This window comes from Triticum aestivum, chromosome 2A, assembly GCF_018294505.1.
Source record: "Triticum aestivum cultivar Chinese Spring chromosome 2A, IWGSC CS RefSeq v2.1, whole genome shotgun sequence".
NCBI classification, from domain to species: Eukaryota; Viridiplantae; Streptophyta; class Magnoliopsida; order Poales; family Poaceae; genus Triticum; species Triticum aestivum.
Genome location: NC_057797.1, coordinates 293,408,460 through 293,426,075, shown reverse-complemented (window position 1 = coordinate 293,426,075; position 17,616 = coordinate 293,408,460). Strand labels below are relative to the sequence as shown.

The following is a 17,616-nucleotide window of genomic DNA, read 5'->3' as shown; positions in this document are numbered from 1 at the left end:
GTCGTACCGTGCCTCGCCGCCCCTGCTACGGGAGCCCGCCGCCGAGGAGCGCCGTGCCCGCGCCGCGCCGGCCCCGCTCCTCCCCGTCTCCGGCAAGCCCCGGCCGGTCCTCCTTCCTGCTCTGGCGAGAAGCTCCGGGGAGAGCCAGGCCACCTCGGTTCGCGCGCCGCCCCGATCCAGATCTGAAAATTTCAGGGTTGACCTAATTTTCTCTAAGTCCCTAAATTTTCAGTCCATATGCTCCTGTTCTAGGCCCCGTAACTTTGCATCCGTAGCTCCGATTCATGCATATAGCATATCAAAATGTTCATATCAGAGAGTACATCATTTCATTCCATTGCATCATTTTCATTTGAGCTCATCTTGATGCCCGAAATACTGTTAAAGAAGGCTACTTGAGTTAATTGTCAGATCTGCTACTCCGTTTAGCACTTTTGTCATTTTTGCCATGATTAATGTGTGCATGATATGCCCGTGAGTTCTTCATGTGTTTTGTTAAGGGTTTTGTCATCTATCCAGAGGTGCAACCCATGTATTTTTAGGATGTGTGTGGTGACTTGTGCAAGCTTGCGAAGACGTGCACTTGCTAATTCTGTTTTCAGGGACTTAGTGATTTCACTAAGTCCTGGGATTGTTTATCTCATGATGCCATATGTTCTTGTTGTTTCCTAGTGATCCGTGCCTCTTTTGAGGATGATCAGTAAGGGAGTTTTGTTAATATTGTAGTGCTCTATCCATCCATGTCATTGCTTGCAATTATGGAGCACCCTAGCTTGAGTCAATCGAGCTCTACTTTTGCTTTGTTGCGAATCTGGGCAGATCGTCAACTTGTTTGCGATTTTTGCCGATGTTATTGTAGTTGATCCGTGCATGCTATGCCATTGTTCTTGCCATGTCTAGCTTGTATTTTGTGCCTTCTTGAGGGATGTATGCTTGTCTTGCCATGACTTGCACCGTGGTGAGTGCATCGAGCTCGTAAACATGCCTTCGTGAGTTATGTTTCAGCATGTCCCAGTTTTCACTAAGTCTGAAAACTGATTATGTTTTTGCTATGTTCGTGTGCTTGTTAGTATATTTTGTGATCCCTTTTGGCTCAAGGTCACTAAGGGACTTTTGTTAAGCTTGTTGAGTAGCTCCATGCCATGTCTTTCCTTGTCATGTTCAGGTCCTGTAGCATGTTGTTTTGTTGCTCCGAAGAGGGCTATATGATCTGAAATTCCAGACAAGTGTTAATTTCACTAAGTCTGAGATCGGTTTTACCATTTGCGTTTTTGCCATGCTTGTTTGAACCTCCTAATGGATGAATTGGCCATAGCTCAGTGCTAGACTTTTGTTAATCATCTTGTGTGCATCCCTGCCATGTATTTTGTTTTCATGTTTGGGTGTTGTAGCATGTTCATCTCATTGCATTTAGATGCCTACTTGCTGTAAATCGCAGACTGGTGTTATTTTTGAATTGCTTGCCAATGCTACGATTCCGGCGTTCTTTGTATCGTTTTCAAGCGATTTCATCTCATCTTTCCAGTTGCACCCTTAGAATTCCAAGTTGAGGCCAGGTTTGCATTTCCTGTCATATTTTGCATTTTGCATCCCGCATCGCATCCCGCATAGCATATCATCGTTGCATCGTCTTGTTTGATCCTTACACGTGGTTGATTGTATCCTTGTTGCTTGTTTGTCTTGTTTGGGTAGAGCCGGGAGACGAGTTCGCTAACGAGGAGCCCGTTGAGTTTGCTTTTGAGGATCCAGTCAACTCTGACAACTGTGCAGGCAAGATGATCATACCCTCGAAATCACTACTATTTTTGCTATGTAGTTTACTCGCTCTTTTGCTATGCCAATGCTACGATGCCTACCACTTGCTTGAAAGCCTCCCAAATTGCTTTGTCAAACCTCTAACCCACCATTGTCCTAGCAAACCGTTGATTGGCTATGTTACCGCTTTGCTCAGCCCCTCTTATAGCGTTGCTAGTTGCAGGTGAAGATTGGAGGCCGTTCCTTGTTGGAACATCTTTTATTTACTTGTTGGGATGTCACTATATTGCCATGTTATCTTAATGCATCTATATACTTGGTAAAGGGTGGAAGGCTCGGCCTCTCGCCTAGTGTTTTGTTCCACTCTTGCCGCCCTAGTTTCCGTCGTATCGGTGTTATGTTCCCAGATTTTGCGTTCCTTACGCGGTTGGGTTATAATGGGAACCCCTTGGTATTTCGCCTTGATTAAAGCTTTTCAGAAATGCCCAACATTGGTTTTACCATTTGCCACCTAGCCTTTTCTTTCCCTTGGGTTCTGCAGACTCAAGGGTCATCATTATTTTAACCCCCCCGGGCCAGTGCTCCTCTGAGTGTTGGTCCAAACCGTCAGCCGCCGGTGGCTACCAGGGGCAACTCTGGGCTGGCCTACCGAAAGTTTGGACAATCTGAGTGTGCCCTGAGAAAGAGATATGTGCAGCTCCTATCGGGATTTGTCGGCACATTCGGGCGGTGTTGCTGGTCTTGTTTTAACCTGTCGAAGTGTCTTGAATTACCGAGATACCAAGTCTGATCGGAACATCTTGGGAGGAGGTTTATTCCTTCGTTAACCATGAGAGCTTGTCATGGGCTAAGTTGGGACTCCCCTGCTGGGATTGAACTTTCGAAAGCCGTGCCCGCGGTTATGGGTAGATGGGAATTTGTTAATGTCCGGTTGTAGATAACTTGAACCTTAATTAATTAAAATGAATCAACAGAGTGTGTGACCGTGATGGCCTCTTCTCGGCGGAGTCCGGGAAGTGGACACGGTGTTGGAGTAATGTTTGCGTAGGTTGTTCTCTAGCTTCTCGCTCGTGCTTTGCCTCCTCTTCTCGCTCTATTTTGCGAATAAGTTAGCCACCACACTTGTTAGTCGCGTGCTGCAGCTCCACTCATATTTTACCTTGCCATACCTATAAGCTTAAATAGTCTTGATCACGAGGGTGCGAGATTGCTGAGTCCCTGTGGCTCACAGATTACTATTACACCAGATGCAGGGCCTGATGATTCTGCTCCAAGAGACGCGTACGAGCTCAAGTGGGAGTTCGATGAAGACTCTCAACGATACTACGTTTCCTTTCCCGATGATCAGTAGTGGTGCCCAGTTGGGGGTGATTGGGACCGTGTCGCATGTTGGGTTCTCTTTTATTTTGGCGCCGTAGTTGGGCCATGAGTGTTTGGACGATGTAATGTTATTTATGCACTTGATTGACGTGGCGAGTGTAAGCCAACTATGGTATCTCCCTTTTTATTATCATATTACATGGGATGTTGTGAAGATTGCCTAACTTGCGACATATGCCTTCAATGCGATTATGCCTCTAAGTCGTGCCTCGACACGTGGGAGATATAGTCGCATCGAGGGTGTTACAAGGGGGGGCACCCCATAGACACACAAATTGATCATTGATATTTAGCCGTGTGTGGTTCCCCCCTCCACCATAATCCACCTCAGTAATATCGTAGTGATGCTTAGGCGAAGCCTGTTCCGGTAGCAACATCATCACCGTCATCACGATGTCGTGCTGACGAAGCTCTCCCTCGAAGCTCTACTGGATCGTGAGTTCGCGGGACGTCACCGAGCCGAGCCTGTGCAGATCGCGGAGGTGTCGTATCTTCAGTACTAGATCGATCGATCGTGAAGACGTATAACTACATCAACTGCGTTGTCATAACGCTTCCACTTACTATCTACGAGGGTACATAGATGATACTCTCCCCTCTTGTTGCTATGTATCACCATGATCGTGCGTGTGCATAGGATTTTTTTTAAATTACTGCATTCCCCAACATAAACTCATTATTCGCATGGTTGCAAGCTATTCATGATGGTGTATTAACGAGAGGGCCCAGAGATATCTCTCTGTCATATCGAGAGACAAATTCTAGTCTTGATCCATGCAACCCAACAAACACTTTCCGAGATACCTATAGAGAACCTTTATGATCACTTAGTTACGAAGTGACGTTTAATAACACACAAAGTAATCTTCTGGTATTCGGGAGTGGCACGATCTCATGGTTATGTAACAGATACTTGACATGAAGAAGTTGTAGCAAATAAACAAAGTGATACGATCTGATGCTAAGCTTACGGTTGGGTCTATCAATCACATCATTCTCCTAATGATGTGATCCCATTATTAAATAACAATTCATGTCGATGGTTAGGAAAGCTTAACCTAACCAATGAGCTAGTCTAGTAGAGGCTTACTAGGGACACGGTATTTATTTGTGTATCCACACATGTATCTGAGTTTCTGGTCAATACTATTAAGCATGGATAATAAACATTTATCATGAACAAGTAAATATGATAATAACTTCTTTATTATTGCCTCTAGGGCATATTTTGAACAGTTAGAATATTAGGCAAGTTCATGATTAATTCCAGTAAATAATTCATGACTGGAATAGAGACTAGCAAGCAACAATCTAGCAAATTAGATGAACATCAAAACAAGCACACCAGCATCGCATACAAAGTAGCAACTACAAAGAAAGACATGAACATATCATGAAGGACGTACTATTCGTTAGTTGCTGCAGGAGCGACAGTGTTGCTGACGATGTTGGCGCGATATGTTGTTAACGGCGATGAGTAGCACCACCCAACTTGGACGAAAGATGACCCATGATGACGAACTTGAGAAGTCGTGCAGAGTGTTTTCCAAAAAACCTAATTCGTCCTTTTCCAGTGCAGGATCGCAAGTATGAACGATTCCGGAGACCTGCTCTCCCGCACGTTGATGAACGCCGGCGTTTGGCATAGAGTAGACTACGGTGATGGCGCAAGTTGCAAGATGAGGCAAACCCCTAGGTGTATTCGGTGTGTCTTTGGTCGAGGACGGTAAGTTGTATATATAGGAGAACCAGAGACGATATCGTGTCCCGATGACGATCTCAAACAAATTTGATTGTTAAGTCAAACTTATCGGACAAGAAAACAGTAAACTTGTTCATCAAGACACCAAAAAATAAAACGACAAAAGGAAGTAGCGCCCCTGCGAGGCAACAAACCGGATTTCGGCGGACCATTCACGCGCATGTCATACGTTTGCGCTGCCTTGGGCCCGGCCTAAACTTAGAGCCACCACTTCACTATTTTATTCATGGGCTACTATTTGAGATTTCAAGAAAAATTATGAGCCTAGTCCATTTATTTCTAACCCCTAGTACTACTGTTCACTGTCATACCCGTTTCTACTGGTGAAATCGTTCCGTGGATAAAAAGTTCCTGCTGACATCGTCTACGGCTGTAAGTGTCACGTGTCAGCTTGCACAGGTCCCATATCGATATGTTTCGGCGATATTTCTGGCGATTGAATGTTGCCATGTTGTTTACACTATTGCACATAAATTGCCATGTTGTTTACACTATTGCACACAAATTGCCATGTTGTTACACTAAAGTTGCCATGGTATGTATCAACTACTTTTTGTTTTACGTTTAAAGTAATTTTGACATGTTATAAAAGGAAATTAAAAAACTAAATTTGCCATGGAGAATTACTAAAATTTGCCATTATCCATGAAATAATTTTGACATGCTTCATAACTAAAAAGAAATCCATCATCAATTACTTTAAAAATGCATAGTCAATGACTCAAATTTGCCATGAACCAGAAACTAAAATTGCCATGGTGAATTGCTTAAATTTTTCATACTACAATTTGCCATGGTTCATACAAAAAATAATTTCCATGGTCAAAATACAAAAAATATCATGATCTATAAACTAAAAATTGTCATGATGAATTACTAAAAATTGCCATGATTCATGAATTAAACTTGTTGTGATTAATTACTAAAAATTGCCATGGTCAATTAATAAAATTTGCCGTGAAAAGCAGTTGAAATACAATGGTAGCTTCAAATCTAGAAGATTTTTTTTAGATGAAACATATTATGACAAATTTAGTGTAAACACTATGACAACTTCAGTGTAACATCATGGCAACTTTTGGCTCCAAAAGAATGTCGTCGAAACATATCAATGTCGAATGTCGAATCTAGTTTTGAAGATCTCGTCGAGACAAATTTAATGATGAAAACGGATTTTTAGTTGGATTTTTATTTAAGAGATAAAATAATTTTATGTCTGAAAAACCAAAAGAAAGTCTGATGATATCATCTGTTTGATGTGGCAAAATGGATGGTAATAAGACGTTTGGATCATGTTACTTCGTGTCATACGTGTGGCACTTATCATTTGGGTGTTTTTTTATTTTGCAAAAAAGGCCAATGTTTTTTTGGAGATGGTGTTTTCTGCTTTTCTGTGTTGCTTTATGATGGTTGATCGTCAGGCAGCAACCCCCGCACATCTCCTCCCTCCTCCACCAGCTCCCCATCCTCAACGAGCTCGCACCACCCGCTGCTACCCAGCATGGCCGCCGCCGCCACCGCCGTCCGCTTCCACACGGCCGCCGCGCGACGCGCCGCCCCTCGCCGACCGGCGCGCTTCGCCGTGCGCGCGGATGCCGCGCAGGCGGCGACGGCGCTGACGCAGGATGACCTCAAGAGGCTTGCGGCGGTGCGTGCGGTGGAGCAGGTGCAGAGTGGTATGGTTCTGGGGCTCGGGACAGGCTCCACGGCCGCCTTTGCCGTCGCCGAGATCGGTGCGCTTCTTGCCAACGGGAAGCTCTCCGGCATCGTCGGTGTGCCCACTTCCAAGCGCACCTTTGAGCAGGCCATGTCCCTGGGAATCCCTCTTTCCACGCTCGACGACCACCCCGTGATCGACCTCGCCATTGACGGCGCTGACGAGGTCCTCCCTCTTTTCTCATTGCTTCTTTACCACTATGCATAAAAGTGTAATTTCCATTGTTTGTAGGGATATTTGGAAGATGGGAAAAAAACACCTCTTGCTAGAATTTCTGTCATACTCCACTTGGAGCATGAAAGATGTTTTTAGTTGATGGACGATATTTGGAAGATGATAAAACACCTTTTGCTAAAATTTCCATCTTTCTTGCTTTCCGAGCATGAAAGATGGCTCTGTCTTACTACTGTACTTCATGGACGATAGTTCAGACTTCCTGTCTGTATCATTTTAGTTCTGACATTTAACATGTTACTACGAAGGAGCAACCATTTATCTTGTATGTATGCCGTTATCATGCAGGACTGTCAGCACTCTGAAAGTGTATGCCTTCCTGTCACTGCTTCGGTCGAATGCCATGATGTTGCGGAGCTAAAATGAATGGTCAATCACAACAACTGCATGTTCACTTATTTGTCCTTTGATTTTTTTATTAGGAGGGGTTGCCGTAGCGAGGTTCAGATTCTCCTCTTCATTGTTTTCTAAGAACCATCGGTGATTAACCTTGTTCCTTTTTTTTACTACTATAAACAGGTTGATCCAGATCTTAACCTTGTGAAAGGGCGGGGTGGAGCCCTTCTCCGGGAGAAGATGGTCGAAGCTGCATCAGGAAAGTTTGTTGTTGTCGTTGATGAGACGAAACTAGTTACTGGCCTAGGAGGGAGCGGTCTTGCCATGCCTGTGGAAGTTGTGCAGTTCTGCTGGAAGTACAATCAAGTAAGACTGCAGGGTCTGTTCAATGAAGAAGGTTGCGAGGCAAAGCTGAGATTGAATGAGGATGACAAGCCCTATGTTACTGACAACTCGAACTACATCGTAGATTTATACTTCAAGACGCCAATCAAGGATGCGTTGGGCGCGGGCAAGGAGATTGCAACTTTGGAAGGAGTTGTTGAGCATGGGTTGTTCTTGAACATGGCAAGCTCAGTGATCATTGCTGGATCAGACGGTGTCAGTGTCAAAACAAAGTGAGTTTTTTGGGTCGGCTATTGTTGACGTGTTGAATTTACGGTTTTTCACTGAATAATCTATCTGTGTAAAAGGAGGAAATAATGTTCTTCTCAAAATATATTTTTTCCATGTTTCGATGGCTCGGTTTATTTTGGGCTTGAAAGAGTCACATTGCAGAAAAAACACCACTTCAATTGATTGAAGCCCTGGTGATCGTGACAAGTCAATGACATTAATCTTTTTGGGCGACAATCATCTTCTAGAACAACACTTTGAATAAATTTGGGAGCCTGCATGTATATCAGACAATTCAGAATACAGCTCACCACAAGCTTATTCATTACCTAACATGCTACATACTCAAGGAAGCAAAAAAAAAAAAATTATACGGCTTAGACTTACCTGTTAAAAGTTTTTTTTCCTGCGAACCAACCTATGGTTGAGATGGTTAGGTGGACAGTGATATCCCCAACCCATCAGGGTTCAAATCCTGGTGCTCGCATTATTCCTGAATTTATTTCAAGATTTTCGGTGATGCACTTTCAGTGGGAGGAGACGTTCCCGTCGACGACGAGGCGCCTACGGTGAGTTCGTAAATTTCAAGATGATATGCCGGCTCAGTCTCTCGAAGGTGCTCATAGGGATAGGGTGTGCGTGTGTGTTCATAGGGATGAGTGTATGTGCGTGTACATGAGCGCTTGTGTCTGTACTGGTGCTAAAAAAAAGCTCTTTTTCTTCCAAAAATGCCTAATAGAGCTCGAGCTACCTGGCGCTCTTTATCTGGGGCGTTAGCCTTCAGCTGGATCCGTGTCAGCAGCGTATTTGTCTCACGTATTCCACGTGGCATCATTTTATCCCGCTCCGTATTCCATTGTTATCAACATGGCTATCCCAGCTCGCATGCATATGAACACGTCCAGCACCCATCCCACTTCCTGTTCGCGTGCGCCCAGTCAATGCACATGCCTTGTCAAATGGTAAACGTTTCAGGCCGAAGCGCTCCACCGGTTCGCTCCTGCTGGCTTCCTTTTTTCACGCGCGAAACAGGCTGGCAACCCACGACTTGGTGGACCCAAACGTTTTTTTTCTTTATTTTTTTTCTTTTTCTCTCCTTCTTCCTTCCGCTTTCTGTCTGATCTCATCCCATCTCCCGCAGTACAAGCTTGCCGACGTCAGCGGCGCGATCCCCTGCTGCTTTCATGAGCGCCACCTATCTGTCATTGCAAGCATCTCCTCTCCCAAACAAAACCCAAAAGTTTTTGCTCCTTCATCGATGCTGCAATCGGCGACCTAAAAGCTACAATCAACGACGACAAAAGCTTCAACCAAAAGACGCTGGCGCGCCACCGGAGAGCAGCGGCCGCGTCCTGCGACGGAGCAAGCCACAACTGGAGCTGCGACAGGGGCTCACAGGAAGTTGCAACCGGCGACCAAGTTTGCTGGAACCGGCGGGGAGTTTTGCTGGAACCACCCCCAAAAATGCTACCACCAGAGTTCGTCCTGCTGGAACATCGATATTTTTGCTACAAGCGTAGCCTGTTTTTGCTACCACCAGTGACTTTTTTTGCTACATGCATGCACTGCGGTGTTGGCCGATGGCGGCGATGCATTTCTTTTGCTGCAACCGAAATGCTACCATCGCTTTTTGTTTTTGCTGGAACCGACGCCCACATTTGCTACCATCAGCTTTTGGTTTTGTGCTGAAAAACATATCGTTTGCTGCAAATCCATCTCCTGGTCACTACTTTCGTCAGTCGTTGTGGTAGCAAAAAAGCTCGCCGGTAGAAGCTTTTTGTCTTGTCGGATGCAACAAATGAGGCGGACGCCAGCGTCGCCACAGAAAACACTTCAGCCGATGCACCAAAACTACATGCTGGTTCCAGCTTTTTATTTGTCGGTTGTAGCTAAACAAGAAACTGGTGTTGCAATCGGCGGCGACGGTCGTCGATGATTTCACTCGTAAGTGGGAAATGCTTCAACCAGCATAGGAAAAGCTTCATCCTGCGGTGGAAAAAGCTTCAACAGGCATGAGGGAAAAGTTTCAAACAATGGAAGAAAACTTCAAGCATGAAAAAGCTTCAACTTGGTGGTGCAAAAGCTTCAAGCGACGGCGGAAAAAGCTTCAAGCGGCATGGGGGGAAAGATTCAACCTGCGAAAAAGCTACAACCATAGTGTGTGGGAGATGCAACCGTGAACTATTTTTGCTGGAACCAGTGACCACGGCAAGCAAGAGGTGACCATGGCGAGCACGACGGTCACCGCGGTGAGCGGGAAACCATGAGGGTGGTGAGCTGGGACTCTGGTCAGGAGGTGCTGAAACCCGTGTCTGTGTTCTAGAACTGTTACTACGGCGAGCTGCGACGTTGGATCGGTGTTTTTATGCTGGAACCGTGGCTGCCTGGCGAGGATGGCAAGCAGCGGCTAGCTTGGGAAAGAAGTGAAAGGAAGCGGCAGCAAGCAAGTGGCGGCGCGCCGGCGCGGGGTCGTTGAGGTGGATACTGCGGGCGCTGACGGGACGGGGAAAGAAGTGGAAGGCGAGAGACGGGGGAAGGAGAGGATGCGGAAGCCAGATCAGATGGCTGCGCTTCGCTGCATCGGGTGGCTACGGTGCGACCGGCCCAACTATTGGGCCGGCGTGCCGGCGCCTAATACTGCCCTTGTCAAATCCTACAATCAGCCACTCCGAACCTAGCATTCAGTGAGTGGCAGTTGATAGCAATCGAGTACTCCCTGAAAATGCACGTATTTGATCCGTTTTCTTTGAAAATATTTCATAAAACAATCCTTTTTCTCGATGCCCTGATTTTTCACCTCCGAAGCTTGTTGTCTTATTTTTGCTCCGACCGTCTTAATATAAACTAAAAAAATGTAACATGAAATATATTTCATCATGAAAAACATCCCATTGTAACACTCCACCTCTGCCACTCCGACACACCTTCGTGGATGATATAGAAAATGGGGTGAATTGAAGGCCCAGTTTTTATTAGTTAATATTCACAATTGCGGTTTGTCCTTTTTGCTATTCTAGATATGTGCTTTGAATTCGGGTCTAAACTTATAAAACCGCACTGCATATGTATTGTACTTACATGGTTTGCCTCAAAAAAAAACCTACGAGTCTCAAAAAAGAACTTACATGGTAAAACCAACATGTATTTTTTCTGATATATCTTAATGCTCGGGCGCACTGGATACTTTACATTTATTGGGTACCCCCAACCATTTGCAAAACGGGCGTACATAGTTTAAAATATCTTATGTATGCACATTGAAAAATTCCTAAAACATTTTTTTGTAGTAACAAGAATCTATGTACCACAAATTTTCAAATGCAAATTTGAAGCATAATATGAGAAACACAAAATGTCAAATTCATTGTCGTTACATGGAATGGGCCCGATTGAAGTCCCAGATTGCATTAGTTACTATTTCAGATCATGATTTGTGTTTTGTATTATTTTAAGAGAAGTATTTTGAATTTCAGTCTACAATTTCATACCTTGGGCTGATGCTAGTAATGAAAATTTCCATCTCTCATTTATTGTCTCACCGGCCTACACCTTTGGCCACATGGGCCAAAAGCAAATTCTCCCACGAGGCACATCAGCCCATGGCACCAGTCCCCTGCATGGCACCAGCCCATGACACTGTATTAGACTGGAAATCCACGTCATACACATCCCAATGGGCAAATGCTTGGTTGGGATTCCGAGCTCCAGGTAGCTCATCCTCCAAAACACCCCTCTCATTTTCTTCTTCTTATTTTCAAGAGGAAGACTTGGCTGCATATCCATCTGATCTTTCAAGACAACAGGGGCAACACGAAAACAGTCTTCCAAGGTAGAAATACAAAAACAAGAACAACCGAATTGAAACTTTATCAAGATACCAGCAAAATCTTCAGATAACTTATAGTATTAAAGCATATCCAAAACTATTCTTTTCTCAAAATGTCAATAGAGTTTTGGAGTTGTATTCACAAGACCATTTCAGGTCAGAAATTTGAATTAGTCATCCACAGGAGGGTGGGGTGGGTGGGGGTAGTGAAACTGTACGGCCTGAACCTAATAAAGATGGAAAATTAGTGTGGGCTTATGTTTTCCTTTGGAGGCCTCTCCTTATAACCCCGTTTGTTTTCCTTAGGAGACGCCTTCCCGGGCCCAAAAGGCTTTAGCAAGACCTCCAGCTCCTGAAATCTCTCATGTTGGAGTAACTAGGAACTAAACTCAAGCAAGCCCTTGAGAGCCTCAGCTCTCTGCCTGTATGGCGTCGTGTCGAACCTCTTATGCCTCCAATCACATGACTTTCAAGTGAATTATTGTCGGCACTGAGCAATTTCGGATCATGAGTGTTCGTGTGGCTTTCGCTGTCGCTCCGGAGCACCTAGAAAGTGCATTTGTCCTTGGTGATCGATTGGTCGGTGATAGATGGTGGCAAGAGATTCATGATGGGAAGCAATAGATCTTTAGAGGATGCCAGTGGGAATTCAGCAATTATGTCGATTGGAGGTGCCTTAGCTGAAATATCTGGAGACTTCAATCTGGCACGAATGTCGGCGACTCGCCTCTTCTCATGAGCATTGAACATGCATGGGGAAAGTGATGCTTGCCGCATAGCTTGTCTTGTCTGGTCCACTGAAGCCCTTGATGTGGGAGGTTGCTGGTATCAAAACAAGAAAAGGTTAATGCATAACATTTGATCAAAGCACACACAATGCGTCACACATCCACTACATATAATGCTTCACACATGAACTTCCTACGAAAGGAAGTCTTCAAACTTTGGATGAGATGTTGGATTTTCAGCAAGGGGCGATAAAATGGCACTTCCTTTTGTGGGACTAAAGCTTGGTGAAATATTTGTGATGAAGAATTGATTAGAGCAACTCTAGTAGACCCTTTGAATCGTCGACCCGTATCGCGTGTTTACAGTTTGCGGAAAATGCATTTTGCGGGCTTGCCCGGGATGCGACCGAACAGAACCCGCATAGCGGAACTGTAAAACAGAATATTCGGTTCCGCTACGCGGGTTCTATTCGGCCGCAGCCCGCGTGAGCCCGCAAAACGCGTGGTTTCCAGAATTAACACATATCTCACATATGACAGTAATATGAATTCAAATAATATAAAATGTGAATATTACGTATCCAAATTACAATGATTATTCAAGTCAGCAAATAAAACTAACAATTTAATACAACAATTGTTCCGAATACAACAATGATACCGATCACACATGAATTAAATGAAATGAATGTAAAATTGGCTGATGCCTTTGCCAACTGTGCTCAATGCCTTTGGCCATGCCTCTATCAATGGTGCCCAATGAGATCCTCCTGGAGCTGATGATGGGTGTCTACATCTTAAATCTGTCATGTCTAAAGGAATGCTCGTATGCGGTCAGGGTTGATCTCTAGCTGGCTTCACACGACAACCGACATTGTCGTAGAAGAACTCTAAATTCAAGTCCCTCTCATCTTCGATGATCATGTTGTGAAGAATCACACAACATGTCATGATGTTGCTCAGGGTTTTCTTGTCCCAAAAATGAGCAGGACCAAGAACAATGGCAAATCTAGTTTGCAAAACCCCGAAGGCTCTTTCTATATCTTTTCGGATAGCCTCTTGCTCCTTTGCAAATTCAATACTAGTTTTGGGCTTTTTGATGCTCTTCACTAATATACAGCAAGAGGGGTAAATACCATTTGCAAGATAGTACCTATCGGGGATATACCCCACGGTATGACCCGGCCAGATCTATGACCCGGCCGGACTTGGCGACTCACTGGTGACCCGTTCGGATCTCTCCACTCACTGATGACCCGGCTGGGCCTGGTGACTCATTGGTAACCCGGCAGGCGGGTAAGAGGAGCGACAAGACCCGTTGGCCCAACGGGCGGTTCAAGGAAGGCCGACCCATATTATGGTAGGCCGGCTTAAGATGAAAGGCATAAGGAATATTCCCTTACAAAGGAAGCAAGACTAGAACTCCACTTGTAATAGAATAATCCTAATCCTACTAGGACTAGTCATGTAACCCGCCCCTTCAACATAAATAAGGAGGGGCAGGGCACCCCAAGAGGGAGAAATTCCACAAGTTAGACAAATTAGGGTTAGAAAAACAAGTCTATAGCTCTTGAGTTAGAGCACCCGTGTAATCGCGATCATCATCATCAATATCAATGAAGCAGGATGTAGGCTTTTACCTCCACCGTGAGGGGCCGAACCTGGGTAAAACCTCGCGTCTCTCGTCCCACTCAACCCCTCTCAAGCTACCAACTAGATGCGTTGGCCTCACGACTAAGTCCTTTCAACGAGGACATCTGCCGTGACAATTCCACGACAGTTGGCGCCCACCATGTGGCCTGCGCACGGTGGTGTTGAGTTTTTGGAGGGATTTCATGTGACGCCCCCAATTTGACCGTACACTAATCATAAATGCAAACATGTACGATCAAGATTAGAGACTCACGGGAATATATCACAACACAACTCTACAAATAAAATAAGTCATACGAGCATCATATTACAAGCCAGGGGCCTCAAGGGCTTGAATACAAGAGCTCGATCATAGACGAGTCAGCGGAAGAAATAATATCTGAGTAGAGACATAAGTTAAACAAGTTTGCCTTAAGAAGGCTAGCACAAACTGGGATACAGATCGAAAGAGGTGCAGGCCTCCTGCCTGGGATGCTCCTAAACTACTCCTGGTCGTCGTCGGCGGTCTGCACGTAGTAGTAGGCACCTCCCGAGTAGTAGCAGTCATCATCGACAATGGCATCTGGCTCCTAGACTCCATTGTTTGGTCGCAGCAATCGGGTATATAAAGAGGGAAAAAGAGGGAGCAAAGCAAATGTGAGTACTCATCCAAAGTACTCGCAAGCAAGGAGGTACACTACATATGTATGCATTGGTATCAAATGAAACATGGGTAGCATATGTGGACCGAACTGCAGAAAGCCGGAATAAGAGGGGGATAGCTAGTCCTATCAAAGTCTATGCTTCTGGTAACCTCCATCTTGCAGCAGAAGAAGAGAGTAGATGGTAAGTTCACCAAGTAACATCGCATAGCATAATCCTACCTGGTGATCCTCCCCTCGCCGCCCTGTGAGAGAGCGATCACCGGTTGTATCTGGCACTTGGAAGGGTGTGTTTTATTAAGTATCCGGTTCTAGTTGTCATATGGTCAAGGTACAACTCTGGGTCATCCTTTTACCGAGGGACACAACTATTCGAATAGATCAACTTCCCTGCAGGGGTGCACCACATTTCCCAACATGCTTAACCCCCTTTGTCCACACACATTTTTCTAGGTCATGCCCGGCCTCGGAAGATCAGCACGTCGCAGCCCTATCTAGGCACAACAGAGGGGTCAACATGCCGTTCTAAATCCTATGGCGCAGGGGTCTGGGCCCATCGCCCATTGCACACCTGCACGTTGCATACGCGGCCAGCGAGCAGACCTAGCCTCCCTTATACAAGAGTAGGCGTTCCAGTCCAACCCGGCGTGCGCCGCTCAGTCACTAACGTCACGAAGGCTTCGCTTGATACCATGACGTCGAGTGCCCATAACTGTTCCCGCGTAGTTGGTTAGTGCGTATAGGCCAGTGGTCAGACTTAAATCAAATACCAAGATCTTGTTAAGCGTGGTGTGTTGAAATAACCGCGGACATCGACCAGGGCTAGGCCCACCTCTCTCCTAGGTGGTCTCAACCTACCCTGTCGCTCCGCCACAAGGATCCACTCAGAGGTCGTCGGGACAAACGTCCTTTTGGACCCAATCCGTGAATCACTCGCGGGTACTCTACGAGCCGACCCGACTTTAGTCACCACAAGTATCATATATAATATATAATTATATACCCGAGATCACCTCCGGAGTGATCACGACCCGATAGTATAGCATGGCAGACAGACAAGAATGAAGGGCCACTGATTGTAAACTAGCATCCTATACTAAGTATTTAGGATTGTAGGTAAGGTTCAATAACTGTAGCAACAATCACATGCTATGCATCAGGATAGGGTTAACGGAAAGCAGTAACATACTACACTACTCTAATGCAAGAAGTAGAGATAAGAATAGGCGATATTTGGTGATCAAGGGGGGGGAGCTTGCCTGGTTGATCTGGCAAGAAAGAGGGGTCGTCAACAGCGTAGTCGATCGGGGCACCAGCAGCGGTGTCAGTCTCATAGTCTACCGGAGAGAAGAAGGGGAAGAAACAATGAATACAATGCAAACAGATGCATAACGATGAATGACATGACAATGAGCGGTGCTAGGTGTTCCCTAACGCTGTAGGAGGTGATATCGGCGAAGGGGGGAAACATCGGGGAAAGTACTCCCGATGTTTTACATTTTCAGACAGATGATTCAGAGAGGAAATGTTACATGTTTGCTATGCTAGGGATGCATGGCGGACGAACGGGCTGCGTATCCGGATACGTCTCATTGTTCTGAGCAACTTTCATGAACAAAGTTTTTCCATCTGAGCTATGGTTTATTTTATATTGATTTTAAAAGATTTAAATTATTTTTAGCATTTATTTAATTATTTTAATTCAACATTATCCAGAATGGTGTTTGCTGACGTCATCATGACGTCAACAGTCAACAGGGTTCATACGTCAAACTGACGTGTGGGTCCCATTCGTCATTAGTAGACTAACTAATCACGATTAATTAGCTTAATTAGTTGTTTAGTTTAATTAATCAAAATTAATTGAGTTGATTATTCTTATTATTATTATTTAATTCCTTTTTTAAACGTTCTCAGGGGCTTGGCCACCAGCCATTGTCTCAGGGGGCGGGGTCCAGCTGTCATGGGTCCATGTGGCCTTAGCGGGCAAAGGGGAAGCGGGCGCTCGGCGCGGTTGCGGGCGCCCTGACGGGCACGTGCCCGAGAGGACGGACCCGGGCGGCGTCATGACTGCCGGGTGCAGCGGGGTGGCCGGCGGAGGCCGCGGGCCACACACGGCCAGCGAAGCCAGAGCTGGGCGGAGCTGGGGCGCGATGGTGAGCGAGGCCACGCGGGGCGAGCTGGGCGTGCGGTGAGGCTAGAGGTGGTGGCGCGGGGGCGTGCGCGAGGGGCTGTGGGATGAGGACGGTGGGCGAGGCCTGGCGAGGTCAAGCGGGATAGCAGGGGGGCGCGAGCGCTCACGCCCGACAAAGGCCGTCGGGAGCAGCGGGCGATGCGGGCATGGTCGGGCGGAGGCCGGCAGGGGGCGCAGTAGGGCGTGGGAAGGTGCGGGAGCCGTGGTGAGCGCGAGCGCGGGAAAGCGTGCGCGTGCGCGCGTGGTGGGACACAGGATGGTGGTCGGGCGCGGTGATGCGGAGCAGCAGCAAACCGGTGTGGGAGCAAGGCGAGCAACGTTGCCGTGTGGTGTGGCGTGGCCAAGGAAGACGCGCGCGCGGCGCGGTCGTCGCGGGGGGCGAGGCAGGGAGCGGGAGCAGCACGAGCGGCGAGTGTGCAAGTGTGGACGCGGCGGCGGATCCGCCAGGGAAGAACAGGGGAATGGAAGGGGGGCTCACATAGCCCTGTAGTTGAGCGAGGCGTGCTCGGGGAGGAGGACGACGAGGCGACGATGACGGTGGGCGGCGCCGGCGAAGCAGTGGAGGGATGAGGCGGCGACGGTGCGGCATCGGGGCTCGGGGTGCCGCGGGGTCGAGCCCCCGATCCAGCTCGTGTCAAGGGGGCGGGCGCTATGCGGGAGGAGTCGGAGAGGCTGGCGGTGGCGACGGGCGGCGTGGCTGGGGCCGCGGCGGGATGGGCGCCTGCGGCGGAGGCATGGGACTGGGCTCCTCCCCGATCCAGGCGAGTGGGAAGGG

At 46.8% G+C, this 17,616-nt stretch overlaps 1 protein-coding gene and 1 pseudogene across 1 annotated transcript; one reads left to right on the top strand and one right to left on the bottom strand.

The window, feature by feature from the left end:
* Nucleotides 1-6,317: 6,317 nt before the first annotated feature.
* LOC123188559 (probable ribose-5-phosphate isomerase 3, chloroplastic) lies at nt 6,318-7,919 on the top strand. The gene is made up of 2 exons (XM_044600720.1): nt 6,318-6,779; nt 7,368-7,919. The coding sequence occupies exons 1-2, from the start codon at nt 6,399-6,401 to the stop codon at nt 7,803-7,805; spliced, it is 819 nt and encodes a 272-aa protein (XP_044456655.1). The 5' UTR covers nt 6,318-6,398; the 3' UTR covers nt 7,806-7,919.
* A 3,921-nt stretch (nt 7,920-11,840) lies between these two features.
* Nucleotides 11,841-17,616, bottom strand: part of LOC123191655 (serine/threonine-protein kinase Nek3-like) — a 23,529-nt pseudogene continuing 17,753 nt past the window's right edge.